Raw genomic sequence first — 26,455 nt, 5'->3', positions numbered from 1 at the left:
TCATTGCTGCGCGGTTGTCGTTCATGGTAGCATCAACAATGCCATCAATTCGAAATGTTGACCAACTGTGAGATGCGCCATCACGCTTGAATTCATTGATACAATCGCGTATTTTACTCAACAGGGTTTTATCGTTTATTAACGCTTTTGGTGTGTCCTTGAGGACTCTATCGAGATTAAACCTAATATTTTTCCGGGGTTTAATTGCTGCCAATCTCTCGAACTCATCCATATAATTAAAACAAGTATTTAAATGAAAGAATATAGTATAATGAATCACTGCAAATGGTTGATGATTGGGTCGACAACCCCGTGCAATAAATCATGCAGAGGTGAATTCTGCGGGTATCATTTACAAAGCGTTCGTAATGGTTCTCTTGGCCCCCTCCCGTGCTTGGTTTGCCACGTCGGTGTAAGAGGAAAATCACAGTTGTGTATCAATTGTGGCGGAAAGCGATACAGGGAACTAAAACGCTATTATGACAAGCGAATTAAAAACGCCGTCATCAACCCCACCGCCGACTTCGTCATCAAAACCCCCCAAGACTACGTTGAAAGATTCATAATTAAACCAAATAATAAATTAGACAAGTAGTATTATTATACAAATGGACCAAGAATTTCAGCCGCATCCCCTGCTCGTCAATTACGAGGCATCTCGCGACGGTATTGTTAGAAATCGTAGACTGAAGAAGCCGGTTGGATGGAAAAACAATCACGGGTATTTAATGTTTACTGCTGGAGGGAAAAAATATCTCTGTCACAGAATCATCTATGAATGTTTCCACGGATTGATCAAAGATACTCTCGTTATTGATCACATTGATTCTAATTATCAAAATAATAGACTGTGTAATCTGCAAGCCATCTCTCAGAGTGAAAATAGTAAAAAAGGCCAAACTGGTAAATACTCAAAGAAAGCAAAACCCGTAAAGTCATTTGATACAACAACTCACGAGGAAAAAATATTTCAGTCGATGAATGAGGCAGGAAAATATTTTGACATTTGTATCGCCTCAATACAATTTGTTGCAGAACGAATATATCAAACAGCGATCTCAAAAAAGACGGGTCATAGAATTCGATTTTCATGTATAACATCAAAGGGAGATAACTCGTTTTGTGATAGCGTCGCATGACAGGAGTTACGTCCCTTGAAGTCTAATTAATGTTGCGTCCCTTGAAGTCCAATTAATGTTGCGATTAATTAATCATTTTACGATGAAAACTAATGAAATACACGCTATTATCTAACAGCTGTATTCTTTTTTTTAATGTTTTATTTGAGTATTTGGTTTCATTTAAATGCCGTGAAACACCATTAATAAGTATTTAAGGATTCAAACGATTCAAGGGAATTCAAATTAACACACACCTTGTGACTGACGCCGCTGTATTAGTCACTTTATATACAAGATGACTCGTTATAAGCCTGGGGCTTTCGAAAGCCAATTCAACTAATCAAAACTAACCCACGCTCTTGACCCGGGCGTGTGGTTGTCTTTTGTTCACAATCATGCAACCGGGTTAATTTAATTGGGTTGCTTTTGATTGGTTGAATTGGCCGTAGAGTTCCGCCCCGCCGTTTTATGTTTGTGCTGTCTTGTGCCGTCCCATCATCCATCAATCATTTCATTGTAAATATATTCATCCTTAATTAAGTACATGTAGTGATGTCCCCCAAGCATATCTTCTGGGCGGTCTACGATGACGTTTGTCACCCTAGGCCTCCCTCCCGGAGATGTATGCTTTGGGGTTCCAAGATGTGAATGTCCTTAATTAAGTATATGTATATGCCTGTAATCTGCCACAACACTCGAGTGGAGATCTACGGCATTGTACTGTCCATGTATGCCTGCAATCTGCCACAACACTCGAGTGGAGATCTACGGCATTGTACTGTCCATACAAAAAACGGGGTCAAAAATGGCCCCAATAATTTTATTAAAATTTTTGATATTAGAAATAAGATGTTTTATAAGAATAATGAATATCGAAGACATCAATAATATATTAACTGAGATTTCAAAATTAAAAAATCAAGGAATTGAATTATCTGATGGTCTCGACAGTGAAAAAATATTATCCGATTATGAGATTATTAACGAACAGTCGAAACGGGGGCGTTTTACCCTGGCCCGCGAGTATTTTTTTATAAAACGATTACAACATACGATCAATGAAAACTTGTACCACAATGACGCAAATGCATTCATTGGACTATTCACTGCCGTTGAAATAATACGAAAAAAACTCGGACGTGTTTATGAACGACGCCGGGAGATTTCTAGTAAGATCAAAAACATTAGAAGGATTATAGACGAAAACTCCGTGGAGCCCCCGATGGTACACTCGGCGGAAAATTAGAAAATTGCGGATCAATTTACAATAATGGTAGGTGAATCACTTACTACTCGGCTAGCCAGAGAGCGGCTAGCAGCGCTTAAAAAGTTTATACCGTTACGAGACAGGGTGAGAGAGAAACTTCAAACGCGACAACAAATGCAAACCGATTTTACTGTTGGAAGCGAACAACTCTTTGCCCCGGTAACTAAAGCGACTAAGGATGTTACAGCGGCAACTGTACCCGTTCTTGGTGCGCTTGAAAAGATAGCGGCAGAGACAAAACAAACAAAAAGGTCTTTAGAAACACTCCCTGCAAAAATAGCGGCTGCTACAACACGGAGGCCACCACCACTCGCTATAACCGAACCACAAGAACCTTATGTTACAATGGCCGACGAGGAAGAATTAGGTGCTACTGCGAAAGAACCAGAAGAAGAAATACCCGAAGAAACACCCGAAGAAACACCGAAAGAAAAAAAGAAAGAGGGAAATATACCCCGTAATGTTCTTAAAAAGTCCGCAATAGATCAAATTAGAGACATCGACGACGATGAAGAATTAGTTAATTTTGTTGCTACAACATCAACTAAGAGCATTCGAGATGAGTATATCAATGAAGGTTACAAGAAAAAAATAACCTCGACGGAGAACTGGGCAAGAATAGTGTATTTAGCGAGTAAACATAGAGAAGCATTACCACATCGTGGTGATCCCGATTACGATAAATTCCTCGAGAAAGTTAAGAGTAGAACACCAAAAAAAGGAAAAGGATACCCTGTTGGTAAAGAATCCTACGGCGTTACCTGCCCTAATAGTGTTCTCAGTGATATATCACGGCTGGAAGTACTAATTGGAGGAAAACGAGCCGGAAATAACTCTACGGAAATAATCAATGAGGCCGCTGATATTTGCAAGCGGTTATTTGCAGGCGGTATTATGGACATTAATACATATCGAACGCTCATAGACGAACTCGTGGATGATTAATTGGAAAACTGGTGTTTTTAATAAGGATGATCATACACTACAACCATGATAAACCAGTACTCGTCTACGTGGTAAACTCGCGATTGCCTATTTACCGCGCGTACTATGGAGATGGTCTCGGTAGCACCATTGCGGGGTTATTTACAAGAATGGCTCCAAAAGTAGCGCCGTTAGCCAAACAATTAGGAATGAAGGCTATTGATGTTATTCGTGATAAGGGTATTAGTGCCATTGGAGATGTTGCCGGAAGGGCGTTTTCAGCCGCGCGGGACAAACTAATGTCATTGGTGAAATTCAGGAGAAAAAAACAGAAACCACCGGTAATGCCATCAACGACAGTGATGCCTGCAAATGTCAGTAAAGTAATAAATAACGCCGTGGAAGAAAAATTAGAGTCGTTGGCGACGACTCAGTCGTTGGCGACGACTTCGCCATCCGCCGATGCGGCAACCAACGCGCTCATGAACGCGATAGCGGGGAGTGGTTTAAATTCAAAGAATTTACGACGAAAAAATCGCAATTGAAAACATCAACATGATAAATAATAGAATGTTTGCGCGTACCGCTGATCCCGCGTTTGATATGGACGCCCCAGTACGCAGGGATGATTCTGTCCGTGATTATCAATATTATTCTTATTATGCAGCGCAACCCGACCTACGATCGCGAATTGAACTTCAAGTCCAAGATACCAGTAAATATTTTTTGCCGTGTGAAGCGTTTATCGAAATTGAGGGAGAACTCGTGACAAATGCCGCCGATAATGCACCATACGCAGATGACCATCGTGTTCGAGTTGGCTTCGTCAACAACGGTATCATGGCGTTATTTGAGAGCGCTAGATATCTTATTGACGGGCGAGAAATTGAATCAATAGAACGCGAGGTTGATGTTGCAACGACGATAATTGGGTTGGCGAGATACTCGGATGATTATACAAGATCGGCGGGCCCATCTATAATGTTCGCAAAGGACTCCACCGATAACGCTGATCATATTCAGTACATTAACGTGCTGGTGGAAAGAGATACCGCATTTAATAATCAAGCTGAAGCAGCCAACCCAGACCGCAGAGCAAGACCGGGTGCTGAGTTCAATATCATAAAAAGTACTAACGATAATTTTAATCTAGGGTTTGCAACACGAATAGGAATGTTGCAAGGACCACGCCGAAAGTTTTCATGCGCGATTCCACTCCATCACATATTTGGATTCTGCAGAAATGTTAGAAAAGTTGTCTATGGGGCTAAGCATACAATCGCGCTGACGCGAAGGGGCGATGATAACAATGCAATATGGCATGCTGCTGGCGTCGCTGCCGGTAAAGTCATTTTAACTAAAATGGCATTGTGGATGCCGGTGCTGACTCCATCAGTTACCACGGAAGCACGATTGTTAGCATTTATGGAACAGGGAGGGAAATCGCTGTTGAGTTGGCTAACGGTAACAACTGATGCTAAAGAGGATAACGTCGCCGATACGTTTACATGGCACCTAGCATCAAAACAGGGTGTTTCAGCCCCGCGTCATATATTCATAGCGCTACAGAATAGGGAACGATTGGGCAGTCAAGAACGCAGCCATATGATATTTGATCGATTAGGAGTCATGGAGGTTTCGCTGAGAATAAACGGACAACAGGAACCATCCGAGGATATACAGCTTAATTACGGTGACAACCATGTCGCACGTGTGTATCATCGATTGCTGTCATATATGGGTCGTGATCAAAACGTCGACACTGGTTTGCAAATATCACAACTTGATTTTAAAAACCTGTATCCGATTTATTACTTTTCGTTGGAACATCTTGATTTAACGAGACAATCCGTCGTTGATATACACTTCAGAGCTCGTATAGCCCCGGGTAATGTTAATTACAGAGCGGTCGCTGTCATTCTCAGCGATAAATCAATGCTGCTAGAAGGTGTTGGTGGACGAATGAGAATCGTTGATGCGCCAGTGGAAAACATGTAATTGAAAGCACAAACGCGTTTACAATAAAATGTCGTATAGTGTTGTCAGTGTAGAGTTGACTGATGGTCAAGTCAAGAAATTACGATCAAAGTCGGCTAAACAATGCGGGACCACAATAACGCTGAAGCCGTCGCAGATGGCGGGTGGTAATCATAAGATATCGTTGACGGCGCGTCAAATAAAACATTTCAATGATGCGATGAAGAATAAAAAGGGTGTTCAAATAGATTTTTCAGCCGCAGCAATCAAAAACATGGAAAAGACCGGTGGGATATTTCCGCTGTTAGCTGCGATTCCAGCGTTGATTGCCGCGGCGGCCCCAGCAGTGGCTAAGGCGGCGGCGTTAGGAGCCGTTGGTACCGCGGCGGGAATGGCATTGAAGAAGGCAACCGGGAAAGGCTACAAAAAAAAACGACCCGTGGCCGGAAAGGGTCTAAGACTACCGGGAACCCCGTATTCATGGTATTCGGGAAAGGGTCTAAGACTACCGGGAACCGTTTATTGACTCGAGAGTCAATGACTCCTGAGTCTATGACTCCCATGTCTAATTTTGATTTAATAGACGCCGCAAACGCGTTAGCGATAAAAAACTTCAGAGGTGTTTTCATGAGGGATCAATTACCGGCGGCACCAAGGAATATTGAAACCGGTATAATTAACCTCGATGGGTCCTCCGGAGCGGGAACTCATTGGGTTGCATACGCGATTGATCCGCGTGCGATCGTCTATTTTGATTCATACGGGTTAGCCCCGCCGAAAGAGTTCATGCGGTATGTCGGGGCGTGTTCAACCCGGGCGTGTTCAGCCCCGGTTTTTTATTCCACGCTGCCAACACAGCGATTAAGCGACCCACCGATATGTGGCCGTGAAGTATTGAACGTACTCGCGGCGATTTCATCATCGCGAAAACCACCTCATGTGGTTGTAAACGAATACACTAGTGGGGTCGTAGAAGCTCAACGGATTTTAGAGAATAACATTTACAATAATAATGATTGATATCTGGGGGCGACCGGTTTCGGCGCTGAAAGAATCCACGGAAACGGCCGCCGCCGACATAAAAAAACTAATTGAGGATGAAATCACTGATATGTTGAATCTAACAAGTGTTGACCCAGGCGAAATAGTTGTATTTCAAGACCGCCAGGGTAAATTGAAATCCGGTAATGTGTCACTGAATGACGTTTTAATACGACAGCGTGATACCGACGAGGGCGCTATCGCGTTGTATACCGCCGACGGACGACTCAGACCGGGTGGACATATATCAGCGGTGACGGATAGGGTAACATTAGTCCAGGACGGTTTTACAAGGTTAGATAGATCGGTGACCGAACTTGACGCGCAGGTGAAAAAATCTGCCACCGAGGTGAAAAAATCTGTCGCCGATATACAACTCACTACTGCTAGTTTTTTTGGAACCCCGACGGTAACCGAACCGAATCTTGCAACAATAAAAAATACTATTTTGGAGTTTACGACGCTGTCGGGCCAATTTACCTCGTTACGAAAAAATGTTAACAGGATCGATGACAACTTTGATAAATTCCTTGGTAAAAAAAATGCCAAACCGGATGAAATCACAATAACTATAAATGATATCACTGCGTATGGACAGGAAATAGAAACAATCAAAACTGATGTTGCAACGAACAAAAGGAGTGTAGACGCGCATGAACGGGAAATAGAAATAATCGGCGCTAATGTTGCAACGATCATAAATAATGTAGACTCGCATGGACGGAAAATAGAAACAATCAAAACTGATGTTACAACGATCATAAATAATATGGACACGCATACACAGGAAATAGGAACAATCAAAACTGATATTGAAGCGAACAAAAAAAATGTAGACGCGTATTGGCGGGGAATAGGATTAATCAAAACTGATGTTGCAGCGAACAAAAAAGGTATAGACGTGCATACATATGAAATAGGAACAATCAAACTTGATGTTGCAGCGAACAAAAAAAGTATAACCGAGAATACACGGGAAATAGAAACAATCAAAACTAATGTTGTAACGATCATAAATAATGTAGACGCGCATGGACAGAGAATAGAAACAATTAACACTAATGCTATAGCGAGCAAAAAAAGTATAGACGTGCATGAAGGGGAAATAGAAGTACTCAAAATTAATGTTATAGCGAACAAAAAAAGTATAGACACGCATATACAGGAAATAAATACACTCATTACTAGGGTTGCAGCGAACAAAAAAGATGTGGACACGCATATACAGGAAATAGGAACGATTAAAACTGATGTTGAAGCGATTAAAGACGGACTACCGAGAGTAGCAGAGCAATTCGAAAAAATAAAAATCCCTCATGAGAACATCATCAACACAGTATACACAATTCGGCATGGATCATTCGATTGGACTCCTACACAGAATACAGTAAATATTACCGCAACTGTTAAGGGTATTTATCGATTGACACTGGTTTCAATGATGCAGTTTAATATATTATCGTCGAGTTCATCCGGGTTTAACAATACAATATCAACAATTATAGACAAGAACGCAACTGAACTGTTTACAATTTATGCCGTTGATAGAAATCTAGCCCGGGCAAACATCACATGGTATGTGGAATTTGCAGCGAATCTAAGTAATTAAAAACACTAGCTCTTTTAGAATAAAAATGACCACCAGGGTAATTGAATCAGAGGCATCACCAACGTCACATCAATATCGATTCGATACCGCAAAAGAATTCTCCGCGAATCTGAAAACGCTTTCCGAACAATACCGTGCAAAAATAAAAAAATACCGCCGAAAAATAACCGCCATCGACGCGGTCGTGTACTCGGTGTCGGGCATAGTAGCTGGCGCCGGTGTTATTTTATCCACGGTGACCACGATAGCCCCGATCGCTGTTCCAATCGCTGTCTCCGCAATGACAACAGTTGCTGGAGTCGCCAACGCAATCACTAGGAAGATATCATCGTGTTTTCAGAAAAAACTCAACGAGTATACAGTAAAACATCAAATAGTATCCGACGCGTACTCGAAATTATCCGGGTTGATCTCGTTATCGATTGATAATTTGTTCGTATCCGATGTTGAATTCTCCACGATGGTCCAGTTGTATAGCTCCGCGATGTCAAAAATCGAGGATTTTCAACTGGAAGCCGGAACCACCTCAATGGGCTCTGGTTATTAATATTAAACACTAAAGACAACAAATAATAATAATGTCGCTGAACCCCGAAGGGTCTCAATTACTTCAGCGGATCGCGGAGAACACCACTCCGGTACAAACAAGTATGATATCAATAACGTCAACGAAACCCGAATTCAGTGTGAACTTCCCATCACCGGTTCCAGTGAAGGAAATAGCGCTGGCAAAATTGCGAGTATATCACAGTTGGCCTAATATTCGAGCGGACGCATTTAACGGACAACAACCTAATAACTCGCTGGTTTTTGCACGGACAAATAAACCCGATGGAACCCCAGACTGGAAGGAGGTTACAATACCAACTGGGTCATACCAAATAGAACAAATCAATAAAGAATTTCAACGCAGGATAAAATCGATCACAGGAAAAGAATCAAAAATCGCTATTACGGTTCATGAACCGACGTTATCGTCGACGATTGAAATAAGCACACCGGGGTATATGGTTGATATCTATAACAGTTCAATAAGAACCATACTAGGTTGGCCTAAGAATCCACCTCATGAAAACCCCGCGGACAAGCAATCGTATCATGAGATTAATCCCAGTTATCGAGATGTTTTGTTTATTATGAAAAACGCGTCACCCCCCGACTGGTTTACATTTCAAGACAGGAATACCATATATTGGTATTTTAGGGACGAGAAAACTCCTGGATCGGTCTCGACGGCCGAAATTAATTTAAATGATATCGATAGGTTTTTTATCGAGATTAATCGTATTTACCAATCACAACTAGAACAGCTACGGGAAACAAAAGCACAAAAACACGTTGAGGTGTTAAATCAACTTATATCAGACATGGAATATATCAATGAACGAATCGTCGGGGTAATATCCGCTAGCAGAACTAATGATAAACAAAAATTCCTAACCGAGTATAATATCGCAGAAGCCGATTTACCCGATTTTAAGTTTCCAAGATACAACGCGCCAGAACTAAGAAAGTCTCTTAATGATTTTATCAGTCCATCAACTTATATCCTCAGACACGATAACGGAGATGGTGGTAGGCATATTGCTCCATACAACGTAAATATCGCATCGGTGATAGCGATCAATCTAGTGTGTGATGTTATCGAAGGGAGTTATCAGGTGGATACCAAGCAATCAAATCAAGCTCAACAGGGGTATATCCTTTATTCGTTTTCACCAACAGCCCCTCCGGGATTTTTAATCGTTGAGAGTCCGATTAATCCGGTCTATATGCGATGCCATGATCGGTTTTTAACGAGAATTAATTTCAGACTTACCGATCAGTCAAATAACCTAATTGATCTGCAAGAGGAGGAGTTAGTGATCACTCTGTTTGTAAGATCATTGTAAATAACCACTTAGCAGCAGAGGGGGCGATGACATCGACGCGGTCGTCGATGTGCTTACCGGACGCTGACGACGCTGGGGATCGGCGCGCAGAAGGTGTTAATTAAACCAAATGACGACGCGACGATCCCCCAGCGTCGTCGTCGTTTTTTTTTTACCAGGCGCTGACGACACTAGATCGTTGAGTGCAGAAAGTAATAATTAAGCAAAATAACGATTGGACAAAATGTCCGATTCGCCCCCTCTGCTGCTAGTCCAGTATTTCATTTATAGATATTTCAGTATCGTTAAACCTTAAAAGCTATTAATGTATTGGTATGAATTTATATATTATAGTTGTCACTCGTTTCAATGTTTATGTAAATTGTTTTTTCTTAAGTTTTGTTTTGTCTCTTACTGCTCTGTAGATTTCTTCATGAATGAAATGCTACCTACAAATCCAATTTCTCCAAACTATTACATTCTTTGCGTAGTTTACAAATCTGTCCGCTATGAAATCATTACTGAATAAATACATTTTTTTCATGGTTGTTCTGGCATGGGATAGTTTTTAACTAACTTCGTGTTGAACGAATGACTATCATATCCAGGCAAGTTATGAATGAACAATGGCTGGCATTTTCGGATACTTTCATTTCCGACGCAATTCTTTATATGCGTAAACACCATATGTTATGGATTTTTTCAGGTATGATTTCTTCAAACACTACTTCTACAGTTTCGCTCAACCCATCTTAGGATATTTTGTTGCAAATCTATTTACCTCTGTAAACAATTGGTTTCTATCCCATGTGAAATAAAATGAGGTGGATATTAAACATTGGTGGAATGTGTTAGTTTTTAGCTGCATTTTATTGTTAGGGATATCTCAGACTCCCCGACGAAATGTATTCAGATATTTTAATTATCAGGAATGCATCATATACCTGGATGGAATGAATTTAGCGTTTCTTGGGTTGTCAGTGCAATGTCAGATATTTATTGCGAGATTTTGCCTTTCATGAATATTTAGAGATATATCAAATTCAGTTTCAAGATTTCTCTCTTCTAATTTTACAGGACATTGCTTAAACTGCACCCACCCTCACTTAAATTGGATGGTGTATATTCATCTCATTCAGTAATATTTGTGATATATTGTACAATGTTTAATTAATATTTATTATCTATGTTTATTACATTCAGGCAAATATATGTATGAACTTCTTCGAAAAGTTTGATATCTACATGTGTGCAACGTTTAAATATTCGTTCCACTCAAACATCTGTACTGTGCTTGCAGTTATTTCCTGTCGTAAGGTTTTGAGTAGAATTATTATTTGCATTTCAATTCTGTTCAAGATATTCAAAGGTACGGGTCTGTGGGAATTTTTAAAAAAAAAATTTATTGGCTCGGGTTGCTCTAATTCATGATGGGTTCGTCCATAAATCTATCTAACCTTCAAAGAACCAAATCGTCGAATTTGCCTTGTTGAAGATCTTCAAATATGGTTAAATGCTGCTTTAGTTATCTCCCTTTTTTGTTGAACATCTTCAAATATGGTTAAATGCTGCTGAAAAATTAATACATCCATTCTTTTTTTGACACCGTAAAAATTCTTAAATTTCCTTGACACTATTATCTACGTACTTTTGTTACGATTCTATTCAAAATTCATACGTCCGAATTTGTTTAGAGTTAGGAGACGTATTGTTTTTTTTACTAAGATGGAGGGGGCTAGTTAACAGCACTCTCATGAACACCCGAAGTGTGACACTGTTGTCAGCTAAAGACAACTGCTATCTGTTCAATGAATACTGAAATACGTCACTACTTTCTGAGCACAAGACTGGCTGTACTTATTGGTTCATGTTAATGCATTAGGTATCTCTAGAACCAGAGGCTTATCTTTTTGGGTTGCATCGCCTAAAACTTCTTGTTAATCTTTCTGCTGCAGAAAAGCATTATTTTGCTTGGAATAATTGTCAAATTCGAGAACCAGAAGAGCCATATCAAAGTTTTAGAAGAAACAACAGCAATAACAACAACAACAACAACAACAACAAGTACAACAAACCAGCAAAAAAAAAATATGGATTTTATGATCGTTCTGTCAGAATTATTTTCTCCAAAGACATTACCATACAACATAAGCACCAAAAGTCCAATAAAATGTGTATGATATTGAAACATTGATCTTACGTCATACAAATTTAATCAGTTCGTTTAAAAATTACCAAGACAAGTTGTGCAAAATTTCATTGTTTTTCTCTGCATACTTAAGTCTTTGTTGTTATTGCGGTAAATGGAAATGAGGGATGGGTGGGGCGTGGGGAGATAGTGGGCATAACATCTACAGGCCTAAATGTATTTAGCGGACGTACTTTACGAACGTATTGAACAAAATGTTGTCATTTAAATGCATCCGAAAATATGAAAGTTTACAGTACTATTAGTTGTCCCACATCTCTTTCTACCGCCAGAATTAAAAAAAAATTAGAGCTATGCATGTTCTCTTTGTAAAATGGCACTTTTTCTTTCTTGGGCGAGTCAACCCAATGGTGGTTTGATCAAATGATATATAAGTACGTAAACAGTTACAAACTGACACCAGACGCTCGAAACATAAGGGAGATTACTTCTTTCAAACTGATATTAGTTTCAGAAATTATGCCCCTTAGACCATATGTTCAAAATATGCAAGATAAATTTATACGAAATTAAAATCAGTAAAGAATGGGGGTGGGGTGGGGTGGGGGCTGAGAGAGCCTCTACTGTAATGGCAATTTAAAGACTTAGTTAAACAATTCGCAAATGTGTACCAAAGAACAACATTTGCCTACTATTTTTATTGTAAGTTCATCGGCATGAGATACTGATTTTAGCGATTCTAAAAGGCACAGTATTGTCAGATTATCGTGGACCTGTATGATACAATTCATAAGAAAAAGGGATAGGAGGAATTCGATGTTATGTAGCTGGCATTTCCTTAAGAAGGCTGTATGGTTTGTACAAGTCATCCAATGTCTTCCGACGTCACCAAACCGGTCACCTAGTATATCCAATATAAGAAGTGCTAATGCTTTCAATATAAATGTCAAAATAAAAATATAAATAAAGCTTGATTAAATTTGCCCAAATGTACCACATAGCTACACAAAGAGACATTCAATGCTCAGTTCGGTATTATTAATACATTTAAAAAACGACTTCACGTCACCGTCGAATTAAACTTAACATTTTGCTGAGTCATTATTGCTAATGTGAATGAATGGTCTGATAACAGTTCCAGTTAATCGACAAATTTCCCAAGCCTTTTTGTCAGATGTCCTCGAGTGAGGAATGGGGTTTTTGGAGTAAGGATCGAACAACAGGAGAAGGAGAATGAATAAGGGTATTAGAGTGGATAATGGAGATATGCATAGAAGTAAAACTTATTGGCTTAAAAATTCCATTTTTGATTCACATCATTTTCTAAATTATTTTTCAGCATTTGTCTGACACTGAAATGGACCCCATGTCGCTGAGGCGCAACCTTCTTCTTTTATTGAAAGCAGATGACAATCTTTACATTCAAAAGTTTGAACACTTCTTCACAGAGGCGCTCGGTGAAGTATGTGAACTTTATACATAAATAACTCTTCCCTCTCTCTCTCTCTCTCTCTCTCTCTCTCTCTCTCAGGGACCCTGAGTGACCGAGTGGTATATGGCGCTTGCATTTGCAGATCACTAACATCTCATCTGTCTCCGTGGGTTTGAGTCACGGCTCCGACAACATAGGTATGCGAGAAAGATTGTCAGTAACTTCCCGTGGGTAGGGGATTCTTCCCGAGATTTTTGCAGGTTCATTCTGCACCAATTCTACTGGCCCCACCTATCAGCAGAGGGGGTGAGCCCACCTCATTTTAGAAGCGTCGTCTATGAAAGCTAAGGCCTCCCACGAAAATGAAAAATAAATAAATAAAAATAAGGTCAATAACGTGAAACCGAAGCCTCTAACTTTCTGAGTGTCTCCCAAGAGAGACTAAAGGAGTGTCTCTCGGCGGGGGTGGGGGGGTGGGGTGGGGTGGGGAGGGTAGTAACTTGTTTTGTTACTTTCTTTTCGCGTTAGTGTTTTTTGGCAAGTATGCATGAATGTTTACTGTTATGACGCTTCATTGAGGTCGCGCCTTCTCTGCTGCTGTTTTATCCAAAAATGTATCAAGGCCTATTAGCTATCGTGATCGAGGGTCATGTAAGTTTATTGTTATAAATCCATGCGGGGTTGACTGTGCCCGTGAAAAGTTTTTAAATTTAATTATATCCATATCAACGCTACACCAGGTCTGGTGAATATTTTGTAACGTATGCGTATTTGTTCCGTTTAATACAACTAAAATATTACAGTTATCTCTGATCACTTTTGGTATTTGTGTATACCGCTGAGTAACATACATATTCTAGCTGGATTTTATTGTTTGTGCATCATCAGATCGTATACAACTAAACTGTTAATGAATCCATCAACGTCGTCTACCGATGGTGCTTCATCAATATCAGTTATAAAATTAATAACATCATGACCGTCTTTGCTTAACAAGTTTGAGATTTCATTAAAATCTTTATGAACATCGTTGCATCGCTGATCATCTACAGACGAGCTACTAAATACAACTTATCCCATTTGATCCATCTCAGTATAAAATTAAGTAGCAATTGTGTTTTACCAGACCCAGATGGACCTATGATAATTGCTCTGTTAGAATTTGATAACGATGGATGATGCTAAACCGGTTCTTGCTTTCGCGTCGCTGAGGAATAAATTACATCCATGTTGTAGAAATATAATAAATAATATGGATCTATATTGTGTAAAATGTAGAACACCCACCCCCACACATGGACTAACAATTGTAACAACAAAAAGTTAAAAGGCATGCGGTTACAGGCCAGTGTGAACGATGTGGTACAAAAAATATAAATTTATTTCCAAGTATATCAGTGGTGATATCGCTACGTCGTTGGGAAAATTACTAGGAACTCCATGGGCTAACATCTTCCAGGATATAACTGTTGTGGTCCCGGTACTCGACTTGATATTAGACTTGATAATCAAGATCATCCAAGGCCTGGTGAGTATCTAGCAAGCGCTATTGATAAAGCGTGTCACGCTGATGATGTAGCTTATCGAGTAAAGGGTCTTGAGCAGCGACATATTGCAGATGTGAAATTAATTCATGCGTTAAATACCATAAAAAAATAAATCTTTTAAAGAATCATTAGCTAATTGGTTGGAATTTCCCGAGGTGGTAATTAATCATCCGATTATTGAAATAATGGAGTCGATTTATTATAGCCCAAGATGATACTGGAGGGGTAGAGCAGCGATTAGTAAACTCGCCGACGCAGCAAACGTTACACGTTCTTTTGCTGAAAAATGGTTAGCACGACAGGCAATTTGGCAAATTAACTACCACCGCTTAAACGAATCTAGTACTCACATTTTGATGTCAATGTTCCACATGAAGTTCATCAGGCAGATATATTATTTTTACCGCATGATACGATACAAATTGGTAGACGTTGATTAACATACAAATACGCCCTTACTGTCGTTGATTTTGCAAGTAGATACAAGGAAGCGGAACCATTATCAACGAAAACAGCAACTGACGTAGCTTCTGCGCTTGAACGAATGTATCAACGTGGTGGTCTACGATGGCCACATCTGCTACATGTTGATCCTGGTAAAGAATTCCATGGTGCAGTATCATCACTGATGAAAAAACATAGCGTCAAAATACGACGACGACACACTGCAATTCATCGCGGTCAGGCAATTTTTGAACGATTTAATCGAACACTTGCTGAGCGGTTCTTTGGATATCAATACGCGAAGGAAATAATTCAAAAGAATATAAGATCTCGTGAATGGGTTGCAAGATTACCAAGTGTGATAGCTGCGTTAAATAATGAAATTACTCGAACAACTACCATAAAACCTATTAATTCGATCAGAAAGCAACACATACCAATACAACGACATGATTTTTCAAAACAACCAGTATTGGGTGATGTTACTGTAAGATATATGAATCCGGTGATCTTGAAGGTGGTAAAAAAGAGCGACTGATCCTATTTGGAATATTACAACGCATACAATTTCTTGCGTGGTAAGATCCACGGGTAGACCCGCAATCTACAGATTAGATTCAACTGCTCTTCAACGTTGATTTACACGTGAACAATTACAAGTAATTCCTGAAGATGCACAATTACAAACGCGATCACTTTTATAACCTGCTAGCACCTTTACTTCGATTACAATCAAGACAGGTCAGCATTACATTTTCGCGTGCATGACCAACTTTACTATTAATTCTACCCACATTAAATTGTCTTGGATTATTAAGAATATTGCATCATAACATTACTGTGTTACAACTCGCACAATGAGTATTCTGTTGTTGTTTCAGTGTCATGATGAATTCAACGCCGAGATTAAAGTCGCGTTTTTTTTGTTGTCACATTGTTTGTAACCAACTAATTTTTTTCTTACTATATCATCGCTAACAACATCGTTATTGGTGTCAGCAGTTTCTGTAGCGTCTATGACGATTCTCCGCAACTGAGATTTTTTTCGGACTCGAGACACTGCGAGATAAACTGTTTGACCAGCGATCAGCGACGATCCAAACAACTGTGTCAGAAATAGTTAACCCCTGAGATGAATGAATTGTCATTGCGTAGCCCAGCGTCCATGGAGTTTTGTCCCTGACTGAGTCAGGGGTTAAAGCGCTCTCAACAACACTGACATCAACTAAGACAATATCATTTAATACGAAATCATGTTTTTCTGATGATCCTTGTATATCAACGTCAATAGTCTGCCGTCGCGTATCAACTGGTCTATAACACAATGGTAAGGGTAGATTTGAAAACTTTTCTTTATGCAACTGAAATAACCGCTGTTGAATTGTATCACTATCTTTCTATCTGCCACTATTAAATCATTTGGTCTCCACACTTGAAGAAAATCGTTCACAGAAGTTTCTGAAATTATTTCACGCATTATTTCACACTGATTTTTATTCGGTTGTGGTCTGATTAATTTCTTTAATTCCCTTTAATTGGCAAAGTGAGCTGCAACCGACAGAACGGTATAACACTTACTCAGCAATTGTTCACGATCAGGTGGTGTATATTTCTGCGCAAGATTTTTCATTTGTTCGTGAAGAGATTCTAAACGATAAATCTCTCCGCAAGGCCGCACAAATTGATCATAGTTTTCATCATCAAATGAACTTTGATATAACCATACTGATATAGGATCATTTTTACTTATTTCGTTAATAGAATGAACCGTATCTCTGCGATAAGACCTAACGGTACGATTTCGTGGAAATATTGTTACTAAATATTGCTACTTTGCCAGCAGTAGCGCCACTTCCTTCATGCCAAATATTGTCCACGCGTGCGCGTTATGATCAATAAATTCAATCGGAGCTCTTCCTTTTCTATAATGTTTCGAATCGTGTAAAATCTCTTTTTTTATCGTTTTTATTATTTTTGGGAATTCTAGTGTTTCTAGCCTATCGACATCATTTATTATAGCTCCGGTGTCCTTGACTGATTCGACCCATTTGTGTATTTTTTCACGTCGTATATCCGTTAACCCATTTCCACGTATCGCATTTGTAAAATGTCCGTTGCTCGTTCGGCTACAAAATTTAGTCTTGACAATTTCATCGGCGCAAGATCATTAACGCTGGGTTTATCATTTAGCGATAATATCGATTTACCACCTGGGCCCATAAAAGAAAGTTATCACTGTTCTTAAGCAAGTGATGGAGTCATTATCGGCATCCACAACAAACATTTAAATAATATTACTTTGCCAGCAGCAGCGCCACTTCCTTCATGCCAAATAGCATCATTATCATCACCTTATCTTACAAGTACAATTGTATGTTTGGCTCCAAAAATAACTTTTTTAAGATTTCTACAAAATCGAAAAATATGGGACAGTGGAACCACGCATGAAAATCTTCTACGATTACCCATCAACAGTAATTGACGTGATCTAAAAGATAACTTGTAATCTGGATTAGCATTAATAATCATGTTTTCTATAGCAGCGTCAGCAGGAGGAGCAGCGCGGTCTTTTGGTCGCCTTATCTCATACGGTCTGCCATCAGGATGGTCAGCATTAGTCTTGACAAATGTCATTGACGGACCAGCTGTTCTGGCATAATCATCTGAATATCTTGCTAGACCTAATATCGTTGTGGCAACGGCAACATTATCCTGGATTGTTTCAACTTCTTTTCCATCAAATATATATACAGCACTTCTGAATAACGCCATGATGCCATTATTAACAAAGCCAACTCTGATATTCTGTATTAGCGATGACGTCTGTTACCAGTTCTCCTTCTACTTCAATAAATGCTTCAGCAGGTAAGACATATCTGAGCGTATCTTGAACTTGCATTTCAATTAGTCCACGCTGATTTTGTTGTCGTGCTTCATAAGAATAATTCTGATAATTGTGTATACATTCATCTTTAAGGATTGGTGCGTCCATGTCAAACGTTGGGTCAGATATACGTTTAAACATTTTATTATATTTATGATCGTCTAAAACGAAGACCACTTCGGGAAATTCCATTTCGAGGAAGTCTGCTTCCAGCTATCAGACTTGTATTTATACTGTTTTTTGCTTCACGAGCTAGTTCTGCTAGATTTTTTTTGCAGCCTGATTTATTATCGTACTTACATTTGCAGGCATACCTTCAGTGCTTGGTAATTTTACTGTGACTGGTTTTACCGGTTGCTGTGATTTTCGTCGTATTAATCGCGCTAGTCTATCCTTGATTACTGAGAATGCTTTACGACAACATTACCAACAGTACCAATTCCTTTATCACGAACAACGTCAATATATTTCATTGTTAATTGTTTTGCAATCGGTATTGCTTTTGAGGCTATCCTTTTGAATAGACACTGAACAACATCGCTTAGTCCATCAACGTAAATCGCTTCATAAGTAGATAATCGCGAATTCATCACCCTGACCATTACAGGTCCACGTTGAGCATTATGTACGATCATCCTATTTATTATTTATTTTTCTAATCACTGAAGACGCTGTCATCTGCGATCTCAACAATAAGTTCCCGATGAACATCGATGTCCATGATACCGCCTGCAAATAATCTTTGACAAATATTAGCTGCTTCATTAATAATTTCTGGATAATTATTTCAAGCACGTTTCCCTCCAATCAGAATTTCTAGTCGTTCTACATCAGACAAAACATTGTTAGGACAGGCAATTAAACCACTTCCTCCTGACATAGTGAAGGTAGAAAAACCACATCCGGTTGCTCATTCTTCCTCACTTGTTGTTTCCGCTTTTTTCTGAAATAGTCTTAAAGGTGATCTTTATAGTTTTGCTTTTTTAAGCAGTTCTCTAGACCTTTCAAGTTCCAACATCAACCTTTGCTGCGATGAAGAAGATTGTTGTTGTTCTATTTGTTGCAGAGGTGGAGGAAGTTGATTTGAAGGCTCTTGCTAGGGAGATTGTGGTCGCTGTTGTTGAAGTTGTGACTCCAAATAAAATCTATTTATTTCGATAATATATTCATTGTAATACACGCGATATAGCCATTTAAAATAACTAGCGTCACAGCAGTTTGTCTGATGGAAGAAGACATTCAGAAGACGTAGTAACTCTTTCAGTAACTTTTATGACAGGCCTAAACAATTGCTCTGTACCCTCTGAAAATTCAACTTGAGATTCTTGACGTTCTTGTATTTTTTGTTTAACAGAATCAAGAACGGAAAGAATTTTTTTGCTGCTTCTTGTCGTTCTCGAGTTAATCTAGATCTATGGGACTCCAACGTTGGTGCCGTTATTGATATAACAATGATTTAGTTACAGCAACAGAGGGGGGCGAGACCTCAGTGAAGCGTCATGACAGTAAACACTCATGCATACTTGTCATAAAACACTAACGCGATAAATAAGTAAAAAAGATCTAAGGCCCCCCCCCCATCCACTCCGGGAGTCTCTCTTGAGAGACAATCAGAAAGATAGATTCTTTGGTTTCACGTTATTGGCCTTACTTGTTTCGTTTTCGTAGAAGGCCTTAGTTTTCATAGACAACGCTTCTAAAATGAGGTGGGCTCACCCCCTCTGCTGCTCACCTATGGTCTATCATGAGCTACAAACTGGCGTTTTGGTGTATAATCCACCAGAAACAAAAGTCTCTCTCTCTCTCTCTCTCTCTCTCTCTCTCTCTCTCTCTCCAACATAACATCAATCTATTATTGTTATTATTGTTATTGGCATCCGTCTGTCTACGGAAGACGACGGTGTAGCTCCAGAGTAAGCTTTTGTTTCTCCTTCTTTCTAGCTCTCTTTTCAGCTTGTTTTATGTTTATGTCTTCCTCGGCTTTTTGAATGGCCTGTCTGACAGCTAGGCGCCAGGTGGAACGGTCGTTAGCACAGCTTTCCCAGTCGTTGACATTGATGTTGGCCGTCTTCATGTCCTTTTTGCAAACATCTTTGTAGCGCAGACGTGGTCGTCCAGTCGGTCGTGCACCTTCTGCTAACTCCCCATATAAATGGTCCTTGGGAATGCGGCCTGGGTCCATTCTCTTGACATGGCCGAGCCAGCGAAGGCGCTTCTCGCTCGGAATTGAGAACATGCTGTTCATGTTGGCGCGTTATAGATCCTCTGTGTTTGGTACATTGTCCTGCCAGTGGATGTGCAGAATGCGCCGCAGGCATCTCATGTAGAAGCTGTTGAGTGTCCTCTCGTGTCTCGCAGAGGTCGTCCATGTTTCGCTGCTGTAGGGGAGTGAGCTGAGCAGGCAGACTTGGTAGACAGACAGTTTGGTCTTCTCTGTGAGGTTGGGTTTGTTCAAGACCCTCTGATTAAGTCTGGCCATCACTGCCGATGCCTTGGCTATCCTGCCGTACACATCAGAACCAATGGAGATGTTGGACCCGAGGTATGTGAGTTCTCAACAACTTTCAAGTTGTACCCATAGATGGTGACGGAGGGAGGGGAGTCTGTGTCCTGCGCCATGATGTTCGTTTCCTTCAGATTGATGGTCAGTCCAAATTCCTCACAGGCGTGGGAGAGGCGGCATACCAGCTGATGTAGTCCATCTTCCGTGTTTGATGTCAGGCTGCATTGTCATGGAAGAGCAATTCACGGATGAGTACCTCTGTGACTTTAGTCTTACCACGGAGACGGGCGATGTTGAACAGTTTGCAGTCAGCCCTGGTATAGATTCACACTCCCTCGCTGCAGGCCTTGAAGGCGTACTGGAGAAGCATAGAGAAGACGATGGCGAAGAGCGTCAGCGCAAGGACACATCCTTGTTTGATTTCGCTGATGACTGTGAAGGCCTCCAAAGTGGCGCCATTGAAGCACACTGTGCTATGCATGTTCTCGTGGAACGACGTGACGAGAGCAAGCATTTGTGGGGGCAGCCGATCTTCTGCAGATGACTGAAGAGTCCACTCCGACTGACCAGGTCAAACGATTTCGTCAGGGCTGTGAAGGCAATGTAGATGGGCATCTGCTACTCGCGATACTTCTCCTGCAGGTGGCGTAGTGAGAAGATCATGTCTACAGTTGCCCTGACGGCTCGAAATCCACACTGGGACTCTGGGTAGACGCGGAAGGCTAGGATCTGCAAGCGCGCCAAGGTAACACGGGCGAAAGCCTTTCGGACGATGCTGAAGAGGGGCATGCCCTGGTAGTTGTTGCAGTCGCTCACTGGAGCTACGAAGCCTGGGAAGGGTGGTACGGAGAATCAGCTGTTGCCCATGCAGCAGATCTCGCCTTGCCACGCAGCTGTTGGACCCAAGGGAACGACAAATGCCGATACAGCTTAGCACCAACGGAGTCGCAGGGGTTGCCGGAATGACGTTGAAGTCTATGTCAGACTGTCTTAGGGACTCCGTCTCCTGATTTTCTGTTGGGGTTTACTCCCTTAGCCTTTCTCATGAATGGGTATAGCCGCAAGGCAGCAGAGGCTTGGAATCGGAGTTTTCCTTCTCCTGGATGAGCTATCATCCAAGGTGTACGAGTCGCATCTACCCGAAGCGACTGGTTTTAAGGCGCCAGTGGACCACCTTCACCCCTTCTCCTGTTAGTGCAAAACATGGTCCGCCGGACTTCGAAGCTAAGCCACTCATGAAGGCCAGGAGCTGGATTTTAGTTGACAGAGGCGATCAGAGACGCAAGCCGTATGGGGCATTTCTGGAGGAGTGGGGCGCTTGTCTCCCACTCCCACCCCGGCAATGTCAACCTTGGACCACACATCAATCTAGTTTATAAATACAAGTAAATATTAGCATCAATCTAGTTTATAAATACAAGTAAATATTAAATAGCCAGACAAGTAATATGTATATCTTTTAGATTCCACTCTTTTTAACTAAATTCAATGTCTTCCCAACAAGTAGGAGCTTTTTTAATAAAAAAATTGAAAATCGTTTTCAGGTTACAGGGATTGATCTTTGCATGTGCTAGAAGGGAACCGTATCCAGCTTCAATGTTTCTTTGTGTTGGTACGCAAAATCCTGAACATCTTTATATAATTTTAGTTATTTTCTAAGTTGGGTTTCATCCATTTTTGTAGATTAAAAGTTATGCCTCTGTACAACTTAAATTTTCATTTCCAGGACCACACCGAGCCTTCAGGAAAGGAGGTATTCCGTATGTTGGCCCCTTCCAAAGACCGTGACTATCTGTCCAGAGATGAAATCGAGAGAATGAGCATGAGTCGTCTTCTGCAAGTGGCCAAAATTTTCAACAAGATTCACACTCACGATCACGATGAACTTTAGATAGAGAACTTTTTATCTTATGCAAAATCCACCATTTTATACAAATCCTGTTTTGCTAATCTTGATTTCTAGTCCTGGCTTATTAATGCCCCCCCCCTCCCCCCCCCAGGAAAACGTAAAAGCTAAATGGTGTAAGTTGTATTGTCAAAACCTTAAGATACGACAGCCACAACACTGGAAACCATGACGGTCAGTAACAAATTCACTTAACGCAACTTTTGTCTGTCACAAATAATTCGTTGCTGCTAATATTTAATGGCTTACGTTGAAAGAAAAGAGTAGTTTTCGAGAATTATTTCAGGAACTCCTGTGCATACATACGAATTTGAAGTAGAATATACTAGTATTTCCCTGTGATCAACATGTTCGTGGATAAATTAAAACTAATAATAATCCTAAATTTAGTGCTTCACTCTGCATTGTTTGAAGTATATAAATAACGTTACTAGTGTGAATCAACTTAAAATTCCAATCCTCAATCTATATTTTTAAACATTTTCTTTATTAAGACAAAATATAGAAGGTGGATAAAAGGTGCTTCCTTGCCAAAAAATGATCGATGTTATCTGTAGGTACAGTCACAGATTTAAAATCGTGTTACTTGTATATATTTAAAGCGTACTCTCAGCTGTTGGGAAAAAATAAATTCTTGGAAAACTAGTCGAAAATGCAACATATGGCATCGACTGATGTTCCCAATGAATGGCTGTATCATGCATAGTTTTCTGTTAATCATCAATTTAAAGAAAAAAACTTTTTACCTACATTATTATTGTTGTTTTTTTTCTTCTCAGATTTATATTTAGTTCGATAAATGTTTTTAACCACGGTTATTGATAAACAAGACCACTCTGTGGATTTTGTTTACAGTTATAAGACAACTGTATGTAAGATTAAAGTAGCTGACGATCAGCGTCAGAACTTTATACAGAAAGTGGACAAGTGGACCTAGCCATTTTAAGGACGATTGGCTTGACGATTGTGGTTTCATTGTCGTTCCATCTGCTTGTCTATCTGCCTGTTTACAGTATATATATATATATATATATATATATATATATATATATATATATATATATATATATATATATATATGCATGCCACCGCATTCAAGGAAATTCACAGACCCGAAGCACGGAAATATTAACTCGATCCGCAAAGGTGTATATAGGTTTAACATATCCGGAACCTAGGCTAGCGAAGATGGGCTTTACTTGTTTCTTGAGGTTTCCTCGTCAACCAACAACAATCCAACACTGAAATCAGCAAAATTCCTTTAAGTTATTTGCAAGACATAACTGTAATTTAACTGTAAAGAAAACTTACTCTAGTCTTGGAAATGTACAGGCAGCACCGGCCTTAGCAAACGTGGGGCCCAATTAAGATCATTTTGGCGGGCCCCCTGAATTTATGAGCGGAGGCCCCCCTCTGAGCACCGCACTTGAAAATAAACTTTTAAACTAGTTTTATATGATATTGAACTTAAAGATTTCTTCCATCGCTTTAAAAGTACTTTTTCTCTCTCTCTCTGTCTATAGTTTTTGAAATTACTAATGCGGGGTAGGGCGGACTGGTCCAATTCGGCCTAAGCCGATCGTGTGTACAAATTGTTTCGGACCCATTTCGATTGTTTGGGGGTGGGGTAGGTAGGTGGTTTGTGGTGCAGAGATGCCATTATCGCTTCACCCTGCCCTTGCCGTGTATCTGACTCGTTAACAGAAAAGAACAGTTTCAATTCATATAGGGGAATCAGATAAAGTGGACTTGACCGAGTCACGAAATTGAACATTAGAACGATATAGATGGTGCATGCATAAAAAATGGTTCGGATCCGAAACGCTGTATATAGAAAATGGAAGTTGCTTAAGGGCAATTTCTTTGATGAAACCAGTGAAATAATGATTTATCATTTGTTTTGATGAAAGTGTTGCATTTGGTTGTTTTTGAAATACGAAAATCTTTTGAAGTCGTAGGCATTGTATAGGAAAGATGAAATGGAACGAAATTTTTTTACCTTACAAAGCATTTTAGATACCAACAATATTTAGAGGAAATGAAGATATGCTTTGAAAATATCAGCCTAATAAATTAATACCTCGACTCCATTTTTTTGCATTCACTCTGACTACACTAAACAATAAAACATCTTATCACATGATCGCACCCATGAAATTTAGATGATCGCTCCCGAAATTATACACCCCCACCTCTGAGGGTCACCACATCGACCCAAATAAACACAGCTTGGTGAACATGTAGTCAGCGACTAAGGCGTTGTAGGGGTTAACGATCGACTGACCGACATAGCTCTTTCCACCAACCGTGTAAGAAACATTAGTTAACAGACTACAGATGGGCATATCTTGCATGGAATTAACATCGGGATATGACATATAACATTATGATTCGTTGCAAGTGAATACGGTCTACACCAAATACAAATTTACAAATATATATTTTAATGCACAAACGCTATTTTACTGATCTACTGATTATACATGTAAATAGTAGAAATGGAGTCGATGCTACGGGAAAAAAAAACTTCGAATTTGTGTTTGGCATAACAAGACAATAAAGAAAAGCTTAACAAGTCATTTTGTCTTAAGCGCTCACATATATAGACCATAAGAATCGTAACTTTGTATCCATTTACTTCTGATGGGACATCAGCCATTTTCTTTGTGCAACGACAAGTGTAACCCTGTAATAACTAAGCTCGTTGTCTTTCAAATGTGCAGCGAACTTAGTAGTGTAGTGGGATACCCTAGGGTCTATAGGAATTATATGTTAAAACAGCGGGGTTTTACCCTGGGGTCTATGGGAATTTAACATAGGGAAATTTAACATGGGATGTATAGGGACAGGGTATTGGGACTGTCTAGCGTCAAATATAGTGGGTTTGTATAAGGAGACTATGAATGGAACAGATAGGTGACGTCATGTTACTGGACATTGGCAACAATGTCCACCAGCGTTCTATAAAGTGATATTCTCCATTCCACCAAGCGTTCTATCCAGTTCTATGTCTCGCCCCGCCAAGCGTCATAGCCTTTCACGGTGATATAGCGACAAAAGAAATGGAACAGTTGGGGTGCAGTCACAGTACTGGACAGTGGCAACAGTGTTACAAGGGGCTGACCTCAATCGGGCCCAACAGGAAAACAAAAGCAACAAAACTAAGCTTGGCGGGGAGGGACATAGAATTGGATATAACGTTTGGCGGGGCGTGAACGAACTTACGCGCGGGTATGACCAACGAAAACAAACATCGCCTTGCCGAGCTGGACCTTTCACTCGATATACATAAATAGACAAATACACAAATACAAACAAGTGAAGGAAAACATCCCTTACAATAACTTCACATAGTATCTACTATTCACACAGAATGGAAAAAATAACACATTATATACTATTGTTATGTATATTTGATTCAATTTATGTTTGAATTAATTTCATTGTCTGTAAGTTTTAACAAATTTTTAAAAATTTCATTGCATGTCAAAGTAATGTAATTTTGTTTACTAGGAATTTGATATTTTCCAGAAGTTAGTTTGACCTGACTGTTTAGTTGAAAACACCTAAAAATAGAACTTTGTATCTTTTTGTTGTCCTAGTTCCTGACCTTGATTGAAAATCAAGTAAACTTCTATTTCTAATGGATTTTTAACGTGTGAATGATAATAGTGAAATCTAGGCTGACTGGGACTACGTGACTTTGGACGTAAATACTTATACGCTGTTCTCGAAATTCTGGAGGGTCGACCCTCATCCGGGAATCTGTTTCGCGTCTCA

The 26,455-nt window shown here is 39.9% G+C and overlaps 1 protein-coding gene across 1 annotated transcript in view; it reads left to right on the top strand.

The window, feature by feature from the left end:
• The window catches only part of LOC149784134 (uncharacterized), a 37,525-nt gene extending 14,099 nt beyond the window's left edge, over nucleotides 1–23,426 (top strand). The window contains exons 7-8 of the mRNA XM_089932230.1: nucleotides 13,299–13,421; nucleotides 22,496–23,426. Coding sequence (XP_089788356.1) covers nucleotides 13,299–13,421; nucleotides 22,496–22,660 — 288 coding nt within the window. The 3' untranslated portion in view covers nucleotides 22,661–23,426. The remainder of the gene's footprint in view (nucleotides 1–13,298; nucleotides 13,422–22,495) is intronic.
• The last annotated feature ends 3,029 nt before the right edge of the window (nucleotides 23,427–26,455 follow it).

The sequence above is a fragment of the Sinohyriopsis cumingii genome, chromosome 14, assembly GCF_028554795.1.
Source record: "Sinohyriopsis cumingii isolate HCF-2022 chromosome 14, ASM2855479v2, whole genome shotgun sequence".
NCBI lineage: Eukaryota > Metazoa > Mollusca > Bivalvia > Unionida > Unionidae > Sinohyriopsis > Sinohyriopsis cumingii.
Note: the sequence above shows the minus strand (reverse complement) of the source record. Positions and strands in the feature narration are given on the sequence as shown.